Source organism: Xyrauchen texanus, chromosome 2 (genome assembly GCF_025860055.1).
Source record: "Xyrauchen texanus isolate HMW12.3.18 chromosome 2, RBS_HiC_50CHRs, whole genome shotgun sequence".
NCBI classification, from domain to species: domain Eukaryota; kingdom Metazoa; phylum Chordata; class Actinopteri; order Cypriniformes; family Catostomidae; genus Xyrauchen; species Xyrauchen texanus.
This window is the reverse complement of record NC_068277.1, coordinates 27888831-27909930: the sequence shown is the minus strand read 5'-3', so window position 1 is coordinate 27909930 and position 21100 is coordinate 27888831. Positions and strand designations below refer to the sequence as shown.

At 36.5% G+C, this 21100-nt stretch overlaps 1 protein-coding gene across 1 annotated transcript in view; it reads left to right on the top strand.

Annotated features, from left to right (window-relative positions):
• Positions 1–6835: 6835 nt before the first annotated feature.
• The window catches only part of LOC127654077 (intermembrane lipid transfer protein VPS13C-like), a 90844-nt gene continuing 76579 nt past the window's right edge, over positions 6836–21100 (top strand). Inside the window, exon 1 of the mRNA XM_052141059.1 lies at positions 6836–7243. Within this exon, the coding sequence (XP_051997019.1) occupies positions 7144–7243 (100 nt within the window). The 5' untranslated portion in view covers positions 6836–7143. The remainder of the gene's footprint in view (positions 7244–21100) is intronic.

Below are 21100 nucleotides of genomic sequence, written 5' to 3'. Positions count from 1 at the left end.
GCTTGTCACAAAGTTGTCAAAGTACAAACAAATTTCAGTGTCCAATAACCTCCTCTACTAAACCAAGGGCATAATAAAAAATGAAATAAAAACATCGTAATTTTTTTATCTGTCTGTCACAAAATTGTCCAAAAGCTCCAAACAAATATCACAGAACAAATGTTTATAACATAACACTGTGTAACAATGTAATCACAACCAAGAGTTTAGTAAAGTGAAATATAACAGTGTACTGTTTAATCATGGTGAGCAAGTGAGCAACACTATAACCGTAGGAGTAGTGTTTATAAGAATTAAGCTATATAAGCTAAGGATGTTCCTCACAGCATATGTACAGTAGGTTTTTGAAGATTAAAATTCTAAAAGACAGTGGTTCAATAACTGACAGTGGTTGATCATCAAGAATTATGAATTGGGTAAGCATCTCTGTTATTTTTATAGCTCTTGGGTTATCTCTTGGCATTTTCTCTTGTCTCGCTATGGTTTGCTGCAATGTTTGTTGCCGAGTGCTACCGCTAGAGGCAAATTCTCTGTGCTCATTTTTGTGTTTCAATTTCAGATGTTTTATCATATTACTCGTATTATACGAGCTAGTTTTTGTTCCTCCTCTTGATACTTTTGAAGAACAAAGTTTGCAGTCTGACATGCGTGGGTTGTCATCATTAATTTTGAAATATTTCCACACTGCTGAGACAGACATTTTCTCTGCTGCTGCCGCCGGTTTTTCTGTGCACTGAAAGTTGTCAATTACGTCACGAGAGGTATCGGTCTTTGGTATCGGAGTATTTTTATGAGTACGAGTACAAGTACATGAGCTCAGTATCGGGCCCGACATCCCTAATACATGTTATTTCTTACTCAAGGTAGCACTGATGTTTCAGTGATTTACTTGACATTTCACATTGCTATTTGATGAAGAAACAACATGGAAGTAAACTATAGCAAATTCAACACGTGAAAAGTATGATATGACTATTGCCATTTGGGTGTACTACTGAAATAATGTAAGTTGTGCATCTATTTAGACTCAACAAGTACCTGAGAAAATACACATAAGATACACAGATAGTTGAAGTCAGAAGTTTACATACTCCTTAAATACACCAAATACATTTAAACTTAGTTTTTCACAATTCCTGACATCATAGAAAACATTCCCTGTCTTAGGTAAGTTAGGATCACTACTTTATTCTAAAATGTGAAATGTCAAAATAATAGTAGAGAGAATTATTTATTTCAGCTTTTATTTCTTTCATCACATTCCCAGTTGGTCAGAAGTTTACATACACTTTGTTAGTATTTGGTAGCATTGCACAAGCTTCTCACAATAAGTTGTTGGAATTTTGGCCCATTCCTCCAGAAACGCTTTTTCAGTTCTGCCCACAAATTTTCGATCGGATTGAGGTCAGGGATTTGTGATGGCCACTCCAATACCATGACTTTGCTGTCCTTAAGCCATTTTGCTTCAAATTTGGAAGTATTCTTGGGGTCATTGTCCATTTGGAAGACCCATTTGAATGAGCTTTAACTTCCTGGCTGATGTCTTGAGATGTTGCTTCAATACATCCACATAATTTTTCTGCCTCATGATGCCATCTATTTTGTGAAGTGCACCAGTCCCTCCTGCAGCAAAGCACCCCACAACATGATGCTGCCACCCCCATGCTTCACGGATGGAATGGTGTTCTTCAGCTTGCAAGCCTCACCCTTTTTCCTCCAAACATAAAGATAGTCATTATGGCCAAAAGGTTCTTTCATCAGACCAGAGGAAATTTCTCCAAAAAGTAAGATCTTTGTCCCCATGTGCACTTGCAAACTGTAGTCTGGCTTTTTTATGGTGGTTTTGGAGCAGTGACTTCTTCCTTGCTGAGCTGTCTTTCAGGTTATGTCGATATCTTGTTTTACTGTGGATATAGATACTTGTCTACCTGTTTCCTCCAACATCTTCACAAGGTCCTTTGCTGTTGTTCTGCGATTGATTTTCACTTTTTGCATCAAACTACGTTCATCTCTAGGAGACAGAATACGTCTCCTTCCTGAGTGGTATGATGGCTGCATGGTCCCATGGTGTTTATACTTGTGTACTACTGTTTGTACAGAGGAACGTTGTACCTTCGGGCATTTGGAAATTGCTCCCAAGGATGAACCAGACTTGTGGAGGTCCACAATTTGTTTTCTGAGTTCTTGGCTGATTTCTTTTCATTTCCCCATGATGTCAAGAAAAGAGGCGCTGAGTTTGAAGGTAGGCCTTAAAATACATTCACAGGTACACCTCAAATTCAGTACACCTCCTATCAGAAGCTAATTGGCTAATTGTCTAAAGCTTGACATCATTTTATGAATTTTCCAAGATGCGTAAAGGCACAGTTTACTTAATGAATTTAAACTTCTGACCCACTGTAATTAATCCATTAAAAGTGAAACAATCTGACTGTAAACAGTTGTTGGAAAAAGTACTTGTGTCATGCACAAGTAAATGTCCTAAAAGACTTGCCAAAACAATAGTTGGCTAAATTGAAATATGTGGAGTGGTTAATATTTTTTTTTAATGACTTCAACCTAAGTGTACGTAAACTTCTGACTTCAGCTGTACATTACACATGTGTAGATTATGTGTTATGTGCTCAATATGTGTTTGACAGCCAGTTCCATCTCATTAAATTTCAGTGTGAAAATAATGAATCCTGTTCTTGATTGGTCTTGAATTGTTGCATTCTCTCTTTAATGTCAAAATATATTTTATTTTATCATTTTCTAATTGTCTTGAATATATTTGTAAAAATATTTAACTATCTGGGCATTTTGTACATCCATTTTTGATAGACATAAGTGTCGGGTCTCTAAGGACCCAAATATGTGTGTTGGGAAAATTACCATGCATTTAATGGTTAAAAAACCATGTATTTATATTTTCCCTAATTAGTTTTTATAACCTGATTTTGAATGATGTTTTTTCTAAAATATGAAATGTATGAGAAGTTGATCATTAGTAGCTCCTCATGCACCATCTGCATCGACTTACAATAATACAGAATACAAGAGTTCTTCGTAACATTTATTTACTGAGAGAATAATTAGTTGACTATTATAACAGGGTAGCAGATCTCTGCCTTCCCTTCGAAGGAGGAAGTGGTAGCCGGGTGAACAGTTCACGGAAGACTTTAATTAGACTCACTTTCACTTGGACACAACATAAAACTGCTTTTCAGCACACACACACATCTCTGTGTGTCGCACACACTGTTGGCCTTTCCAGCCCAACGCAGAATGCACACGTTCGTCAGCTACATGCATCTCTCTCTCTCTCTCTCTCTCGCTCTCTCTCTCTCACTTTCTCTGTCTCAGGTGTCTCCGGCTCCTCTTCATCCCTCTCCTGGCTGATTGGGGTCATTCAGGCATCCATCCTTATGGCCCGGCCATGCCCAAACTTTTTCATTATTACAGTCCTTTCCTACATTAGATTTTGTCAATAAACATCTGTACATGTATATAATAACTAAAGATTGATTAAAAATATATTGAGTTTGAATTTAATAGTATAGTACTGTATATTTTATTGTGCTGTGTCAAATGATTTATCTCTATTTACCATTTCTTTCCCTTTGGTGTTAGGAGTTTGCTGAGTCTCCATGCAGTAATGTGGAAATCGGACCAAATATGTCTACAGACACCAGCATACGTCTCAAGGTATTTGATTACAGCTTTAAGATCTTAAATAACATGTTTGAACATAAAGCATTCAGCACTAAAATACAAAAAGCCTCTATGTGTTCAATTGGATTTCAACCAGACTCCTTGGGGACCATGTGAACAAATCTCAAGACCTTGGAAAACCACAGCCCTAAACACACATCAATATGGGGACAGAAGGAGAGTGAGGTGGATGTATGTGAGGTGGAGAGTACCGTCACAGTCCCCACAGAAGGCTGCTTTGTTTTTATCTTATCTAACAAATAATAAGACTTTCTATTTTTTTATGCACACCACTAAATCACACTTACACAGAAATAAGGGATCTCTGTAAATACCCTCTGAACTTCAAGGTCAGTCCATCTGTTGCCTCTGTGCTAGTTGCTACAAACACATGGTGATTTATAAAAAAATAAAAATAAAAAAAACCCACCTTGAACCACCTGGAGCCAGTACCACATGTGTCAATTATCCTGACTCTAGTCCTCGCAACATGGTGGTCAATGCAGCAACAATTTAGTGATGTTTATAGGCCAGTATAAAAAAAAGTGGTAATCTTATACATGGAGCTGATATTTTTAATTGTTTATTTATTTATTAAAAGTGGACTTTCAGATTATGTACAGCAATTTGTGACATAACAATTTGAAGATCCAGAAATGAGAACACGTCCTTGATGTTATTCTTGAGGATGTTTTTAAACCACAAATGTATAGGAAATAGAGTAAATAAAGTACTTTCATAAAAAAAATCATTTATTTACAATAGTGTTTAGGAGATTCAAGTATACAAAACAGCAAACATCATACAAAACAGCAATTAGATGATTAACAGATTAGATCATTTGGTTTAATAACTTTGAACTTGTAGAATATGCCATTCATAAGACATTGGCCTAGTATAAGTTGCACTCAGTAATGTTTTTATCTTTTTATGTAGTCTTAAAATTACACTATACCTAGTGGTATGGATGCAGCATTTTTGTATTTATTTTTTTTATTTAGAGAAACAGGGACAGCGTACAATAAACATTAACCTCAAGGGGAAAGATGCATAGTACCAGGTTTTAGCTCAAGAGCTAATTTCCACCCGTAGTCCCTGGGCAGGCTGATGTTATAATAAAATACATAATACATCATATATACATGAATAATGAAATTTACATTGACCAAATAAATAATAATAAAAAAATTCAAGTCATTACATGCACAACATCGGTCACATATGGGTGCAAATTTGATTTGACAAAAGCCATTTTGTTCACACAAGAATGACAATTATTTAATAATTTACTCACCCTCATGCCATTCCAGATGTGTATTACTTTCTTTCTTCTGCAGAACAAAAACAAAGATTTTTAGAATAAATATCTCAGCTCTGTACATACCTAGGTCCATACAATGCAAGTGAATGGTGGCCGAACTTTGAAGGTCCAAAAAGCATATAAAGGCAACATAAAAGTAATCCATATGACTCCAGTGGTTAAATCCATGTATTCAGATATGATAGGTGTGGGTGAAAAACTCCCTGCAGAAATATATAAATAAATAATAATTACTTAATAAATAAATAACCTCTTGCTTACTCTGAACAAAACAGGAGTCATTTTAAAGCTTAGAATCTGGACTTTACAATGCATATGGCTGATCCTACCAATTCTTAATTAATGCTTTTTAATTGGCTGACAAATTAGAACTGTTTTGTTCTCATCATTTGCAAATTTGTTATCACAACAATAATAAATAAGTGTAAAACCATACAAAAGATGATATAGCCATGAGTTATATATCATTGGAAAGTTCTCAATTTGTAGAATGCAATGAGCAAATTTGTTTCACTTAGAGGCCAAACTGCAGTGAGTATTAGTATATGAAATTCCTACAGACACATACATATAGCAACAGGAGTGCCAATTTGTCAATTTTTTTCTTATTACTGTACTTCCTGAAACATATATATATATATATATATATATATATATATATATATATATATATATATATATATATATATATATATATATATATATATATATATATACATATATGTACATATGTACATATACATGTAATCTTCACTGTAGAGACTACCCAGATTCAAACGATCCCAAACACAACATACAGTCAGGTCCATAAATATTGGGACATCGACACAATTCTAATCTTTTTGGCTCTATACACCACCACAATGGATTTGAAATGAAATGAACAAGATGTGCTTTAACTGCAGACTTTCAGCTTTAATTTGAGGGTATTTACATCCAAATCAGGTGAACGGTGTAGGAATTACAACAGTTTGTATATGTGCCTCCCACTTTTTAAGGGACCAAATTGATATAAATTACTGTTATATCAACTTATATCCTGTATATCTGTAAAATGTTGCAAACTATGTAGGTTGTTTCGTTTCTTTCTCTGAAGATGTTCAGAATACTGAAAAGAAGCAGGATTATATAATAGTGGAATATTATATATATATATATATATATATATATATATATATATATATATATATACATACATATATATATATAATATTATATGAATTATATATTATTATTATATAATTAATAAAATATATATAGATATACACACATTACAGTAAACAATACTTTGATAAATTATTACAGAAAAAATACTTTTTTTTAAACTTGAACATAATAAATTAATCTTCTTCTCTTGTCTCTTATTTAGAAAATGACCGTCTGCTCAGTATAGTTTCATTTTGTAATCGATTTTCCATTATCAACTAGCCAGCCTATTCATAATAACGTTGGCTTTGTCTCGTTTGGAAGGCTGCCTCCTCCGGAGGTAGCATGTGTAGCAAGTGAATTCTTTGCTTCAATTGAAATGTTTTTTTTAAAAATCCCAATTTGCCCCTAAATATGATCTTCAAACGCAAGGAATGTTCATTTTCAAGTTGAAGTACCTCAGTAGATGGGTGCAGAGTATATAATATATATAATTATATTAATATATAATTACAATAAAGTATTATAGACTAAACAAATAACTGTAAAATCTATTTTCTTTTCTCATTACATCTTTATAACTCTCCTAAAATGTACCTCAAACATTCCCTTCCAAAGGGACTTTGCTCCCTTCTCACTCAAAGCACTGGCGCTTGTTAAAGAGTGGCGTGCTGTCATAGCAACCACGTTACGTTCCGTTTCCGTTTGTCCTATGAAGTCCGTCTCGCGAGACTTGTTTAAAGATGGACGCTCAGTATACTGCAGCCTTCAAAGGACACGTCCTACCTAGTACACAGCCTTCGAAAGGAGACACAGCCTTCATCGCTGCAGCGACCCCTATTTCAGACAGCGTGAGTTGCTCGCCGAGCGAGTCGGTGTAGTTGTTAACTTCTGTCACACAGGGAAGGAAGTAATCTTATCAAATGCGTACTGTCGTTTTAGCGCTTTCCTGGTGACAGGGTTGCTGTCCTCATCGAATCATCATGGTGTTCGAGTCTTTAGTCAGTGATCTCCTGAACAGATTTATAGGAGATTATGTGGAAAACCTGGACAAGTCGCAGCTCAAGATTGGCATATGGGGAGGTAAGCGCACATCGTCAAGCAGCCTGTCAACATCACTGTAGTTTTTTCTTCTGGCTAATGTGAGCCTTATCGTATTCAGCTGCACAACGTGGTATCGGTAAGCAGTGCAAACTGGATGCAACTTTATGGCAATGTCCAATGTCTTGTGTGCTTATTAATAAATTGGTTTCTGTTCTGTTATTTTGGTTGTCTGTCAAGTTGCGTGCCCCACCAAAGTGTCATGTCCTGGAGGCGATCAGATGTCAAGTCATTTTTATTTGTATAGCGTCTTTCACAACACACATCGTTTCAGCTTTAAAGGAGATAAGGCAATAACAGAAGATACAACTGTAATGTCTTTAATGTCTATGAGTCATCATTGTGTAGTTTGATAAAATACGATTGTGAATTGTGTTTAAACGTAAGTTATTAATAACCCCAGTGAGCAAGCTGAAAGCGACTGTGGCAAGGAACACAAAACTCTGTAAGATGTTGGTTAACGGGAGAAAAACAATCCTGGGAGAAACCAGGATCACTGTGGGGCCAGTTCCCCTCTGGATAACATCATAAATGCCAATGCCAATATTACTTATGTATAGCGCAAGTCGTGGTTTAAAATTATTAAACTAAATAAGTGTTAAGGGACAGTGTTTAAAAAAAGATTTAGTATGAACTGTAAGATTAATGACTAATGTCTTTGAAGTCCATCTTGGATTAACTGCAGAAGTTCACATAGATTCATTGTAATTGTTAGTTGGCTGTTTAAGGGTTTTGTTGGCAATTAATTGATAGTCTATGTATTCCATTTCAAGCGTGTAGTCCATCATTATACCGAGGTGATGCAGGCAGAGATCAGTGAGGTCTATCCTAAATCCAAGGTTCAGGCAGTGGCATATTAAGTATCCCGTGTCTTATGGTTGGAGTTGGCATCAGTGCATCCTCTGAAGTCTATCATATAGAGACTGAATTGATGAATAGAGCTGGATCCAGCCGGGTCTTGTGACCTCAGGATAGGAGTCCCGAGGTTGAGACAGGGAAACAAATAAAATAATATTAGCATAGATGCCATTCAATTAATTGTAGAGTTATAGATGTGATCACTCTTTCTGGTTCCAGCAGACCCAACTAAAGCAGCCTAATTGTGAGTTGAAGGATCAATTATGTGTATGCCTGGCTAAATATATGAGTCTTTAGTCTAGACTTAAACTGAGTGAGTGTGTCTGCATCTCGAACAGTGTTAGGGAGACTATTCCATAGTTTAGGAGCCAAATATGAAAAGGATCTACCACCTTTTGGTGATTTTGATATTCTAGGAACTATTAACAGGCCATAATTTTGCAATCTTAATGAACGTGACGGAATATAGCATGTCAGAACGTCACTTAAGTACTGCGGAGCTAGACCGTTCAAAGCTTTGTATGTAGTTAACAGAATTTTAAAGTTAATACGAACAATCTTCGCTATTGAAGATGATGTAACAGTATTTCTATTGAGAGACAAATGATATTTTAGCAGCTTATTTTGAGAGGTTTTTAGTCCAATATATAGTACTTATTTCATTGACACTGCTAATTTGGAGAATTGTGAAATCTCAGTTGGGCATCGTCAGCATAATAGTGGAAACGTATTCCACGATTCCTGATAATATCTCCCAGGCGAAGCATATACAAGGAGAAAAACCTAAAACTGTCCCTAAAAAACTGATCCCTAAAAACTGATCCATGTGGCACTCCATACTTTTGTTTTGTTTGACAATTACTCATTTACATAGACAAAGTTGTTGCGGTCTGCTAAATAGGACTTAAACCATCCTAATGCAACTCCACAAATGCCAACATAATTCTCTAGCCTATTCATGAGAATATCGTGATCTATCGTGTCGAATGCAGCACTATGATCTAAAAGCACTAGAAGAGAAATGCAGCTGTGATCAGTTGATAAGAGCAAGTCATTTGTAAGTCTGATAAGTGCAGTCTCTGTACTGTGATGATGCCTAAATCCTGACTGAAATTGTTCATGTATACTATTTATCTGTAGAAATGAACATATTTGGGAGGATATTACCTATTCTAGTATTGTCGACTTAAATGGGAGATTTGAAATCTGTCTATAGGAGGATCTTTGTTGACATCTTTGTATGCATGCGCGAGTGGTTGTGTGGCAACAAAACAAACAGTATGGCGGGCTGTAAAGACGCGACGAGCACTTTCAAGAGAGTTAGCGGGCGAAATCCACAATATATAAGCACTTTAACATCTGAAGACCGGAGGAGGTTTGGAGAGAAGCTCAAAATTTGTATTGGTGACAAAATCGAAGTTATTCAAAGCCCATATGAGATCTGGGATGACAAAAAACGTTGGTCCGACTCGCCCGTGTCTTGGCCACCAATCTGCTGGGGAGACATTTATTCTTATTTAATAGAAACCCCTGGACCCTTCACTCATGAAAGATTAAAGGCTTTCAAAAGTCTGGAGGCCTATGATTATTTTGTTTTTCGAAAAGTTGGGCCGATCTTTTCTGCCAAACAGAAAGCAGTGATCGTGCTAAAAGCAGAGGTTAGACCTGGCCAAGCAGAGTCACAGCGTGATTCGCATCTCCCGTGGGTGATCGCCAAAATCACTGCTCACTGCGACTGCAAAGCCGGGTAAGTCTTCATTGATCAGTGTTCTTATTTATTTATTGAAAATGTAGTGACTGTTGTACCAATTCAATTGTGTTCAGTGTGAGACTTTCAGTGGCATCTGTACTATGGTGAAAATTTGTATATCACAGCTTACACATTTCTCCTTCTTTCAAATCCAGTCTTGGAGAAACATACAGTCATGTAGCAGCTTTAATGTTTAAAGTAGAAGCAGCTGTCAGGATAGGACTTACAAATGCTGCATGTACTAGTGAGGCTTGCTGGTATCAAAGCACAGCTACAGAATGTAATCGCACACAACCATTTCTTTCGTTTTTCGCGATCCTTTTCGGAGGGAATTCTGAAAAACTTTTTATCAGGCCCCCAACGAGGCGTACAATCGACCACACAGCAAGAGTGAACCATCCTCTTCTCTAAATCCTCCTCCAAACGTGCAAAACAATCAAATTACAGGTATCTAGCGGTGTTTCCTGCCACACGATTCCCATGATGCAACGCGACAAACATAAACAATGACGTCACAAAAGATCCGCCTATAATTAGCCAGTTCTCCAGGATCAAGTTGTGTCTTCTTAATAAGTGGTTTGATAACTGCCATTTTAAAGTTTCTTGGGACATGTCCAAAGGATAGCGTGGAGTTAATAATATTAAGAAGAGGTTCTGAAATTCCAGGAAATACCTCTTTTAAGTGCTTAGTTTGTTTTGGATCTAACATACATGTTGTGGCTTTTGATGTTTTGATACGATGCACATGAGGAAAATTATGAGACACTGTGCTTTCTGAGGTGCTATGACAAATGATTTCATAATTCCAATTTTATTTCTGATTATTTCAATTTTATCAGTAAAGAAATGTATGTAATTTAAGTCGTGCTGCGACGTAATATCTGGTTCAGTTGATGCTTTATTCCTAACCAATTTAGCCACAGTACTGAATAAATACCTAAGATTGTTGTGGTTATTTTCTATGAGTTTACTAAAATATGCTTACCGGGCAGCTTTTAGTATCTGTCTGTAGCTACAGACATTATCCTTCCATGCACCACAAAATACTTCTAATTTTGTATTCTTCCACTTGGGCTCCATTTTCCGAGCTGCTCTCTTGAGCGCATGAGTGTGATCGCTGTACCATGGTGCAGGGCTTATTTCTTACATTTTCTTTAATCAAAGGGGGGTGACACTATCAAAAGTGCTAGAGACGACTGTATTTATATTTTTTATATTAGCTGATCGCATGCATACAAGAGACGAGGTATTGATCCGAGATGTCATCGCTCTGCTGCAGAATTTCTAAATTATCAACATCAACTCCATATGACAGAATTTAATCTAGCATTTGATTATGGCAATGAGCTAGGCTGCAACTAACGATTATTTTTATAATTGACTAATCTAACGATTATTAGAACAATTATTCAACTATTCGGGCGATTATTGCAACGATTAATCATTAACTCTTAACTAGGGATGCACCGATACCACTTTTTCTCTTCCAAATCCGATTTCGGAAATCTCAGTATCGGCCGATCCCGATCCGATACCAGTGTTGTTGTTTTTTTTGCATAAATAGTTTAGAATATCTTTACATTATTGTGTGGAACTAATTGAGTGTGCTCTTTAATATGTAAAGAAACACAAACCTCTAACTACACATTATTTCAATATAATATGTATAGCTTATTAAGAAAAAATTTATTGTTAACTAGTATACTTGATAATGTAGCAGCAAAAATAACAGTCATTCCAGTATAAGTCATCAGTAGAAAAAAATACTTTTTTTTTTTGTCAGGCCTTTTTTTTTTTTTTTTTTTAGTTGTAAGATATCAGCTCACTTTTCATTCACACAGTTTGGTTTGGAACCCTTTTAACTTAAATATTATTATCATTTGTAAGCAAAAAAATATATATTATAATAGTAATATATCTCAATCATGCACCTTTAACTTTTACCCTCACACTTTTATTTTGACATTCTGATCTCTCCAGGAAGTCCTGTAAGTGTGTCTGTTTGTAGGCAAGTTCACAGTAGTTTAAGTTGCTTCTTATTCAAATTCTGGTAAAAAAATTCTAAATGCATATTATAAGTGAACTGAACTATTGAGCATCTACATCGGAGATGTTGTTCGTTAGTAGCACTCAGATATTGTGCACAGCGTGAAGGCTAAAAATAGCCGCGAGTGTGTGTAAACAGAGCTGCACCATTCACAGACGCGCTGGAGCTGCACATGCATTTTATATATTTACTTTGGCTTTGAATAAAATGCACGAGTCATAAGAACTACTTTAATTGTGTTTTTATGGTTCTTTTATGAGATTGTTTTGAGCTTGACATTAACGAACATGACTAACACGTTTGGGCTTGTCAGACCAATACCCGATCCGTCTAAAAGCTTCAGTATCAAGCCGATACCAATCCAGGTATCGGATCGGTGCATCCCTCTTAACCGACAATTCAGCTTGTGCCTCGACTTACAAGGTTGTATTAAACATACTTACTTGCAATATAGTTGACAAAATCATCTTTTTAAAATATCTCTAAATGACATTCATTGAATTAAAGGGGAAAAACTACTTTGATTTTTATAGTTTAATTATTTAAAAATTTCACTGCAAAAAATCCTATTGTTATCAAGTGTTTTTGTCTTGTTTTCCATATAAAATTGTCTAAAAATCCTTAACAAGATATATTTACTTGAGAAGCAACATATAAGATATTTAGACTTGCTTTCAGAGAATGTATCTTGAATATAAGTGTATTTTGATAAGTGTATTTTTTCACTTGTTCATACTTCTGCCAGTGCAGTAAAGAAAAAATATACCCATATTCAAGATATTTGCTCTAAAAGCAAATCTAAATATCTTCTCTGATAAATGTATCTTGTTTTAAGGATTTTTCGATATTTTAAAATATTTCAATATTAAAATTAATTAAATATTATATTTAAAATTCTTCAATAACAGTTTTTTTCTTCTGTAGTATAGCTTCTAAAGTAAATGTACATAAGGAGCTTTAGATATTTATATTGGAAAACAAACCAAAAAAGACAAATCCCAAAAATATTTTTTTTGCATTGTAAAATAGGCTTAAGACTTCACCCTCTCACCTTTTTGTTTGTTCACTTGATTTCGATCCATCTTTAACTCAACAAACTCAAACTCTTTCTTCTTTATAGAGCTGTGTATCTGCGATTTTCTTCACCATAAGATACACACTGAGACACTCATATTATAATTCACTTTGTCACGAGCAATCACTATAAACAAAATCTAGCTGCAGCAAGCGTGCGCCAGTGATGAGCGTCTCCGCGCGAGACAGTGTATCAGCAGGGAGAAGTTTGAAACTCTCTCACACTGTTTTTCACGTGACTCCTATAAGCGGCTATGACCGCACAGACAAATGGCAGTTTCAGAGTTTGACTGTTTATACAGGCGCTTCCTTATTATTGTAACTTATTATTTGAATAAAGGATGCATTTAATACAATATATAACGACACTGCTTCTGTATTTACTTATTTAGCATTTTTGTATTTAATCTGTTTGGAAAGTTTGGAGTGCATCTGGACTGTGAGCTGTTCTTTCTTCCTCTCCTCAATCAAGTGCGAGCTTAAGTGCTGCTCTCCCGTGTCATCATTAGCGTTTCAAAAGATCTCATGTTTTGTTAAATGAAATCAGACGATTATTCGACAAAGAAAATGTTTGTCTACATTTGTTTTTTATTGTTGATAATGTCGACTAATCATTTCAGCCCTAGTTGGTCCTGTTACATTTTGTCTGACTCCAAGAGAGTTGAGAATATTGATAAATCCCAATGTGTCACTTTTTCGTTATCTATGTGAATGTTGAAGTCACCAACATTTAAAGGTCTATCTACAGTAACTTCAAGATCTGATAAAAAAATTGCAAATTCACCAAGGAGATCAGAATAAGGCCTCGGTGATCTATATACAGAACATTACTTTCGTTCAGAATCAAAACCTTCTTCCGCCCATCCTTTGTAGAGCATCTCAGTCAACATCATTACTTAAACCTCTGATAATTTCGGTCTTCAAAATATGTTTATATAGGACAATTATCCTGTACAGTATAACAACTATTTTTAATGGACAAGGTACAGAAAATGGTTATCAACAATGGCCTGAGCAGATGAATACATACAGTTATTATAGCAAACTGTGCTATTGAGTGTGTGACATAAGGTTTGCAAGTAAAGCTCAAGATGAAGTGGATGGACCAAACCTTCAAAATCAAAATATTGAATCTTAATTGAATGATAAGAGTATTATTTCAGTATTATTACCCTATAGTTGCAAATTAACAAATAAATTTGCAGATAATTTTTTAATTAATATATAATAACTTATTAGCAAAGTTGGGGTCCATCCATAGTCACCTGATGGGAACATCATGATCTTCTCACAATCCAAATGAAATGTACACCATTGCCTCTAATCCTGCCCTTTGTGTACAATGCATTGTTAATGTTTGCTTGGTTTACATGCTAATATTTGTGTTCGCTCAGTTAATCTTTAGTTTAGGCCTTGAAAGGCTGGAACAACTCCAACTAGATTCCTTCAGCTAAATTCCATGGATTGCTTGTGGCTTTTGTTTAATTGTCAGATAAGATGGAGAGAAGGAACCGTTTAGAATCGACACCTGATTGTTTTATTTATTTTTTACTCTGTTGATCAGGGGCCTTTTCTCACTTTGTTCATTTCAGGGGTGTTAGAGTGGTTTGCAATCATTTTGGCTTGTATGTAAACACTCCAAATTGACTCTGAATTGATGCCATCTCAGGAGGTGGTCTAAGTATAGCCCCTTTCACACATACAGCATTTTCAAGAATATTTACTGCAATTTTCAGGTTATGTGTGAACACAACCCTTTTGAAAATACTGGTAAATTTTGCTCTGGCTATTTCCCTTAATGATACGTTTTTTATATATGGGTCAGGAGCTTCAGTTAATATTCACATCAACCATAAGAATGGGGAAAAATTTTTATCTCAGTGATTTAGACCGTGGCATGATTGTTGGTGCCAGATAGGCTGGTTTGAGTATTTCTGTAACTGTTGATGTCCTGGCATTTTCACACACAACCGTCTCTAGAGTTTACTCAGAATGGTACGAAAAACAAAAAACATCCAGTTCTGTTGACGGAAAAGCCTTGTTGAAGAGAGAGGTCAACGGAAAATGGCCAGATTGGTTCGAGTTGACAGAAAGCTACAGTAACTCCGATAACCCCTCTGTACCATTGTAGTGAGCAGAATAGTATCTTAGAATGCACAACATTTTGAACCTTGTGGTTGTCTTCAACAGCAGAAGACCACATTGGGTTCCACTTCTGTCAGCCAAGAACAGAAAACAGAGGCTGCAGTGGGCCTACCATTTGTGTACTTCAGCAGAAATACAGATGCTTTTTGTTTTTCGCACCATTCTCTATACCAGGGTCGGCAACCTTTTTGACATTGAGAAATGTTTCATTACAAATTATATTACCAGCATAACAGTTTCAGTGAAAATTTTGCGAAAACCCGATGATTATGATATAATCATGATCTTGCATGTGAATTTTCACAGAGCGCCTTAAGTGCTTTAACTCTTTCCCCGCCAGCGTTTTTAAAAAAAGTTGCCAGCCACCGCCAGGGTTTTTGACGATTTTCGCTAAAATTTAATGGCCCGCAGAATATTTTCTTCCATGAATATATGAAGATGCTATATATCAAAATAAAGATCTGAGCCTCTGCTTTTAGGCAAAAAAAAACGATTTATTTTATCTTCATTTGTTCTTTTTTTATTGCCACTTGAACAGAGGTAGGTTTTGTCAAAAACAACATTTTGGACAAAAAGCTGAGAAAGGCATTTTTATCAAACAAGTGCTTTAGTATTAGTATGGTGTTCCACTTCACGTTTGAGACGATCGCAGTCTGTTTCTTTGATCAAAGAGTTGCGTACTCTTTCAAAACATGCGTGCGGGTCTTCCTTACCGTATACCACCTAAAACACGGATACCCGGAAAATTCTGTGTTTGGCGGGGAAGCATTTTTTCATAAAACCCGGAAAATTCCGTGTTTGGCGGGGAAAGAGTTAATGACAGAAAACCTGTCCTTTTGTACAAAATGAGTTAACACAGTTAATGTCACAAATTTGCTTATTTGATTACTGATCATGAAACTGTGTGAAATCTTAAATATTTCTTATATTATGTCATTGTAATCATGTAATCACTAGCATTCAAGCAACAGCAAGAGATGAGCAGGCTTTTTATATGACTTTTTTCACACCTGCATTCCAATCTACATCTTGATGTAATCCTTTCTCATGATCATGCAGCATGTCTCGATCCTCTGATTGGTATCCCCAGCAGGTGGGTGTGTCTTTAAGACCATGTCTATACAATCAGAGGGATTCTAATAAAATCAATGTAAAATCTTGAATTGCATAAGGCACACCCTTGCATCTCTAGATGCAAACTTGATGTTTTTTGTAGAATCCTAGCCCAATCTCCCTCCTCCAATACCAAGTTTAAATCGTTCTCCCATAATCTTTTGAGAGAAGTTGAGACTATGAATTAGCAGGGAGTAATACATTGATGACTCATGATCTTTTCCAAAAGCAGCACCACTTCCAGAGTATCTGCTAATTTAGGGTGGTGTATGCTACTCCCAAAAATAGTACAGAGCAGGTGTTGCAGATGTAAATATCTAAAGGACTGAGATCTGGGAATGCCAGAATGTTGAACCAAAATTTCAAAGGATCTCAACACTCCACTCTCAAATAGGTCACTGAGTGTAGTAACCCCTCTCACAATACACTGACCAGCAGAAAGGGGACTTATTAATACATAATTTGGGGTTTAGCCATAAACTCGAGGCAGCATTTAAATAAATGTCAGAATTAAACACTCTGGATACCAAGTTTAAATGCGAGATAACGGGGTGTAACTTAACTTTTCCGATTAGTTTGATAGAAAGGCTTTGCAATGGCGAAATAGGGGCGAGAACTTCCTGTTCTATACAGAACCAGGGAGGGGTTCTCTCAGGTGGAAGTGAACAATGAGCCAGATATCTGAGACGAACGCATAATAATAAAACAAATTCTTGGGTAGGCCTAGCCCACCATTATAAATCGGCCTATGCAGTTTACTGAAATGTAATCTGAGACGTTTCCCATTCCAAATGAAGGACTTCGCTTTGCTATAAAATTGCTTGATATAAGAGAGAGGGACATTAGCAGGTAGTTGAATTTTGGAATACAATTAATTTTAATAACATTAACTTTTACATTACATTACATTAACGAAAATTTTTATGAAGCCCACCTGCCCACATCGCTTGAAAACCTTTTTTATTAAAGGGTAAAAATTAACTCTAACTAAATCACACAAATTTGCTGGGAATAAAATACCCAAACACTTAATGCCTTGTTTGGACCACTGGAAAGCCGTTATCAGGCAGTACGATGTCAGAGCCAAATCTTCAGATTTAGACCAATTACCTCTGTATCCTGAGAACTTAGAAAAGGAATGAATAATTCTGTGGGAGGCAAGGCATAGATCTAGTAGGGTTGGAGACAAATAATAAAATATCATCTGCATAAAGCAAAGCTTATGCGCCACACCTCCCACAACCACCCCTAGAAAATCTTCCTCCTTTCTTAACAATAATGGGGAAAGAGGGCAACCCTGCCGGGTGCCCCTATCCAGAGTAAAATAATCTGAAATGAATCCATTTGTTTGTCCCGCCACTACCGGGTGTCTATAAAACATAATCCATCCAATAAAAGTATTCCCGAACCAGTATATTTACAAAATCTTAAAAAGATAATCCCATTCTACCATATCAAAAGCCTTTTCGGCTTCAAGTGTGATGGCCGCGACCAGAGTCTGATCATTCGCCACTGACCACATGATGTTGATGAAATACCTATTGTTATGAGAAGAGCTGCGGCCCCGAATAAACCCCACCTGATCTATATGTATAAGAGATGTCATAACTAACAAGGTAAATATTTAATCACCAGCAGATTTCACTGAGGGAATGGTAGAAAAAACTCTCTCTGCTTTTTATATCTAGCCAAAAGCTTCCCTGTATGTCCCCCTACTCAAAGAACAACTGTCTTGCTCTGAATAGCCAAAACTCCACCTTCCGCAACAAAATAGTATTATATCTGTATTTCAATCAGGTCAATTCTCTGAGGCCATCAGACAACATTAGGCGTTCAGCAGAATGTGATCTGAGACTAAAATGTTTCCAACTGAGCAATCCACAACAGATGAAATGAGGGACTTAGAGATATATATATATATATATATATATATATATATATATATATATATAAAAATCTATTCTAGAATAAATCTTATGGACTTATGAAAAAAATGTATAGTCCCTCCCAGATGGGTTTAAAAGTCTCCAAATATCTGTAAGACCAACATCTTTACACATCCTGTGAAGTGTCACGTTGCACTTGGGAGCTTGCACACTTTTGCTTCACTATGATCAAGGACTGAATCCATCAATAGAATAAAGTCTCCCCCCAATATTATATTATGAGAGGTGACAGCGGCTTGCAACATCCCTTCAAGATCTATAAAAAAGCCCTGATCATCAGCGTTAGGTGTGTAAATATTAGCCAAAATCAACCTTTGCGCCTGAACTTCTGCTAAAACAATAATGACTCTTCCTAATTTATATTTTCTCTGTTTGAGACATTTGAATTGTAGATATTTACTTATCAATGTTATGACTCCCCTGCTCTTACTTGGGCTAGCACTAAAGAAAACATGTCCACCCCATATCTTCCCAAATTTTTCAGCTTCCTGTTGGAAAAGATGCATTTCTTGAAGAAACACAATGCACTATTTCTTATGTATTAGAAAAGAAATAACCTTCTTTTTTGTGGTGCCCCAACCCATTCACATTCCACGTGGAGAGAGACAATCTAGTCATATTAACATTTGGCATTTTCATATATTAGAAACAATAGATTGTGTGTCAAAAACAAAATCATAAAGACCACATTCTAACATTAGTGCAACAGTCAAACCTTGAACTTTCCCCCCAAACCAAACAAACAGAAAAAAGAAAAATGTGTGCATTAACCCTGTTACTTACGAGCGTCTGGATCAGTGTCATGCTCCAAGTTGTAGAGGCTGGCTGTTAAATGCAACTTTGCATCATATGCGATTCTGCATCACAAATCCACCAATTTGTTTGATATTCTGTAGCATGACACCGATGTTTGACAAATTCTACTAACTGTAATGCTACAATCTACTTGCCGTTTGCCATTGCTCTTCTCACCTACTGTAGAAATATTGCTCTATTTTTCCTGTGAGAGCTCTGAGCCCCCTCTCCGAGGAGGAAACTGTTTCTGCAGCTCTTAATGTTGCGCTGCTTGGGTTTTAGAAACATTATAATGTGTTTGTTTATGTATGGTACGTTACATATGGTATTGTATAGTAAGCCTTGTATTGTATGATACAATACGATACAATAGTTTTTACACCCCTAATATGTATCAGGGTTTCAGCGGGTCTTAAAAAGTCTTAATATGCCCTTCTGCAAATTAAGGCCTTAAAAAGGTCTTAAATCAGAGCAACAAGTCTTGAATTCATAAGGTCATGGCATTAAATGTTGTATGAGGGACAGTTTTCTCATTGCATTTAAGTAAATGTGTGTCCCGTGTCACAACAATTCTGTGTTCTTTTTCACATTTTGGTCCATTTAAACTGCTGTGCCAAGGCAAATCTCAGTAACTACACATTTAGCCAAAATTGAGATATGACCGAAATCAAGTTTATTAGACTATGATTATCAATTCTGTGACACACTGGTTTGGAATATCTATGGTCAGATTAAGAGAATATGGAGTGTGAAAATTGCAATAGCTACAAAATCCATGCAAAAACTAAATAGATTTAAGTAATTTCTCGCAGTTTTAGTGTTGGTGTAGTTATTGTGTTTTGCCTTTTGTGGGATTAAAAATGTAAGTGTAACTATAAAATCAGATGGTCTACTGTCTTTCATATAACATCACATAAAAAACTAAAGTGATGCACATTGTATTGGGCTTTCAAGGTATTTGATATTGTGATTCTGTAAGAATTTCTCCAAATGGTTGTATCCTGTTTGTCCGCTTGACCAAGAGTGTATGTGAATGAAAGCATGTTTATCATACTATATAGGTCTGTCCCCTATTTTCTGTGATGGCGCTGGGTGCCCCAGCCCTATTCTGTGAATTAGTAACCATTGTTCATGATTCAATCAATGTCTGAGTCAAACGAAAATGCATTGCAATAGGTGTGCACTAGGGCTGCACGATTTGGGGAAAATGTCATATTGCGAATATTGAGGATAATATTGCGATTTGCGATGTAATAAACAAATCGGAAATCAGAAAAAGCTTTATTGCCAAGTATGTTTTTTACGCATACAAGGAATTTGTTTTGGTGTTGTAGGTGCGTGTCACATATTCTCTAAATATAAAAAACAAGTATTAAAATATAAGCAATATAAATATGTCCACACAGTATATATTAAAAGTAAGAATAAAAATAAAAGAGCAGCAGAGTAAGTACAGTGGCACGTAGAGCCAGAGGTGGAGTGTGGAGAGTGTCAGGGTGGGTACCGGGCCTTGTTGATAAGGCAAGTGGCGGATGGGAAGAAACTGTTCTTGTGGTGTGAGGTTTTTGTCCTGATGGACCTCAGAGTCTCAAAGAGATTGTTGCCGGGGTGGGAGAGATCAGCTACAATCTTTCCAGCACGCTTCAGGGTCCTGGAGGCGTACAGGTCCTGGAGCAGTGCAGATTGCAACCAATCACCTTTTCTGCAGACCGGGTCACACGCTGCAGTCTGCCCTTGTCCTTGGCAGTAATAGCAGCGTACCAGATAGTGATGGAGGATGTGAGGATGGACTCGATGATGGCTGTGTAGAAGTGTACCATCATTGTCTTTGGCAGGTTGAATTTCTTCAGCAAACGCAGGAAGTACATCCTCTGTTGTGCTTTCTTGATGAGGGAGCTGATGTTCAGCTCCCACTTGAGGTCCTGGGAGATGATAGTTCCCAGGAGGCGGAAAGACTCCACAGTGTAGATTGTGGAGTCACAGAGGGTGATGGGGGCAGGTGCAGGTGAGGCTGAGTTCTTCCTGAAGTCCACAACCATCTCCACTCTCTTTAGAGCGTTGAGCTCAAGGTTGTTTTGATTGCACCAGGTCACCAGGTGGTCAACCTCCCA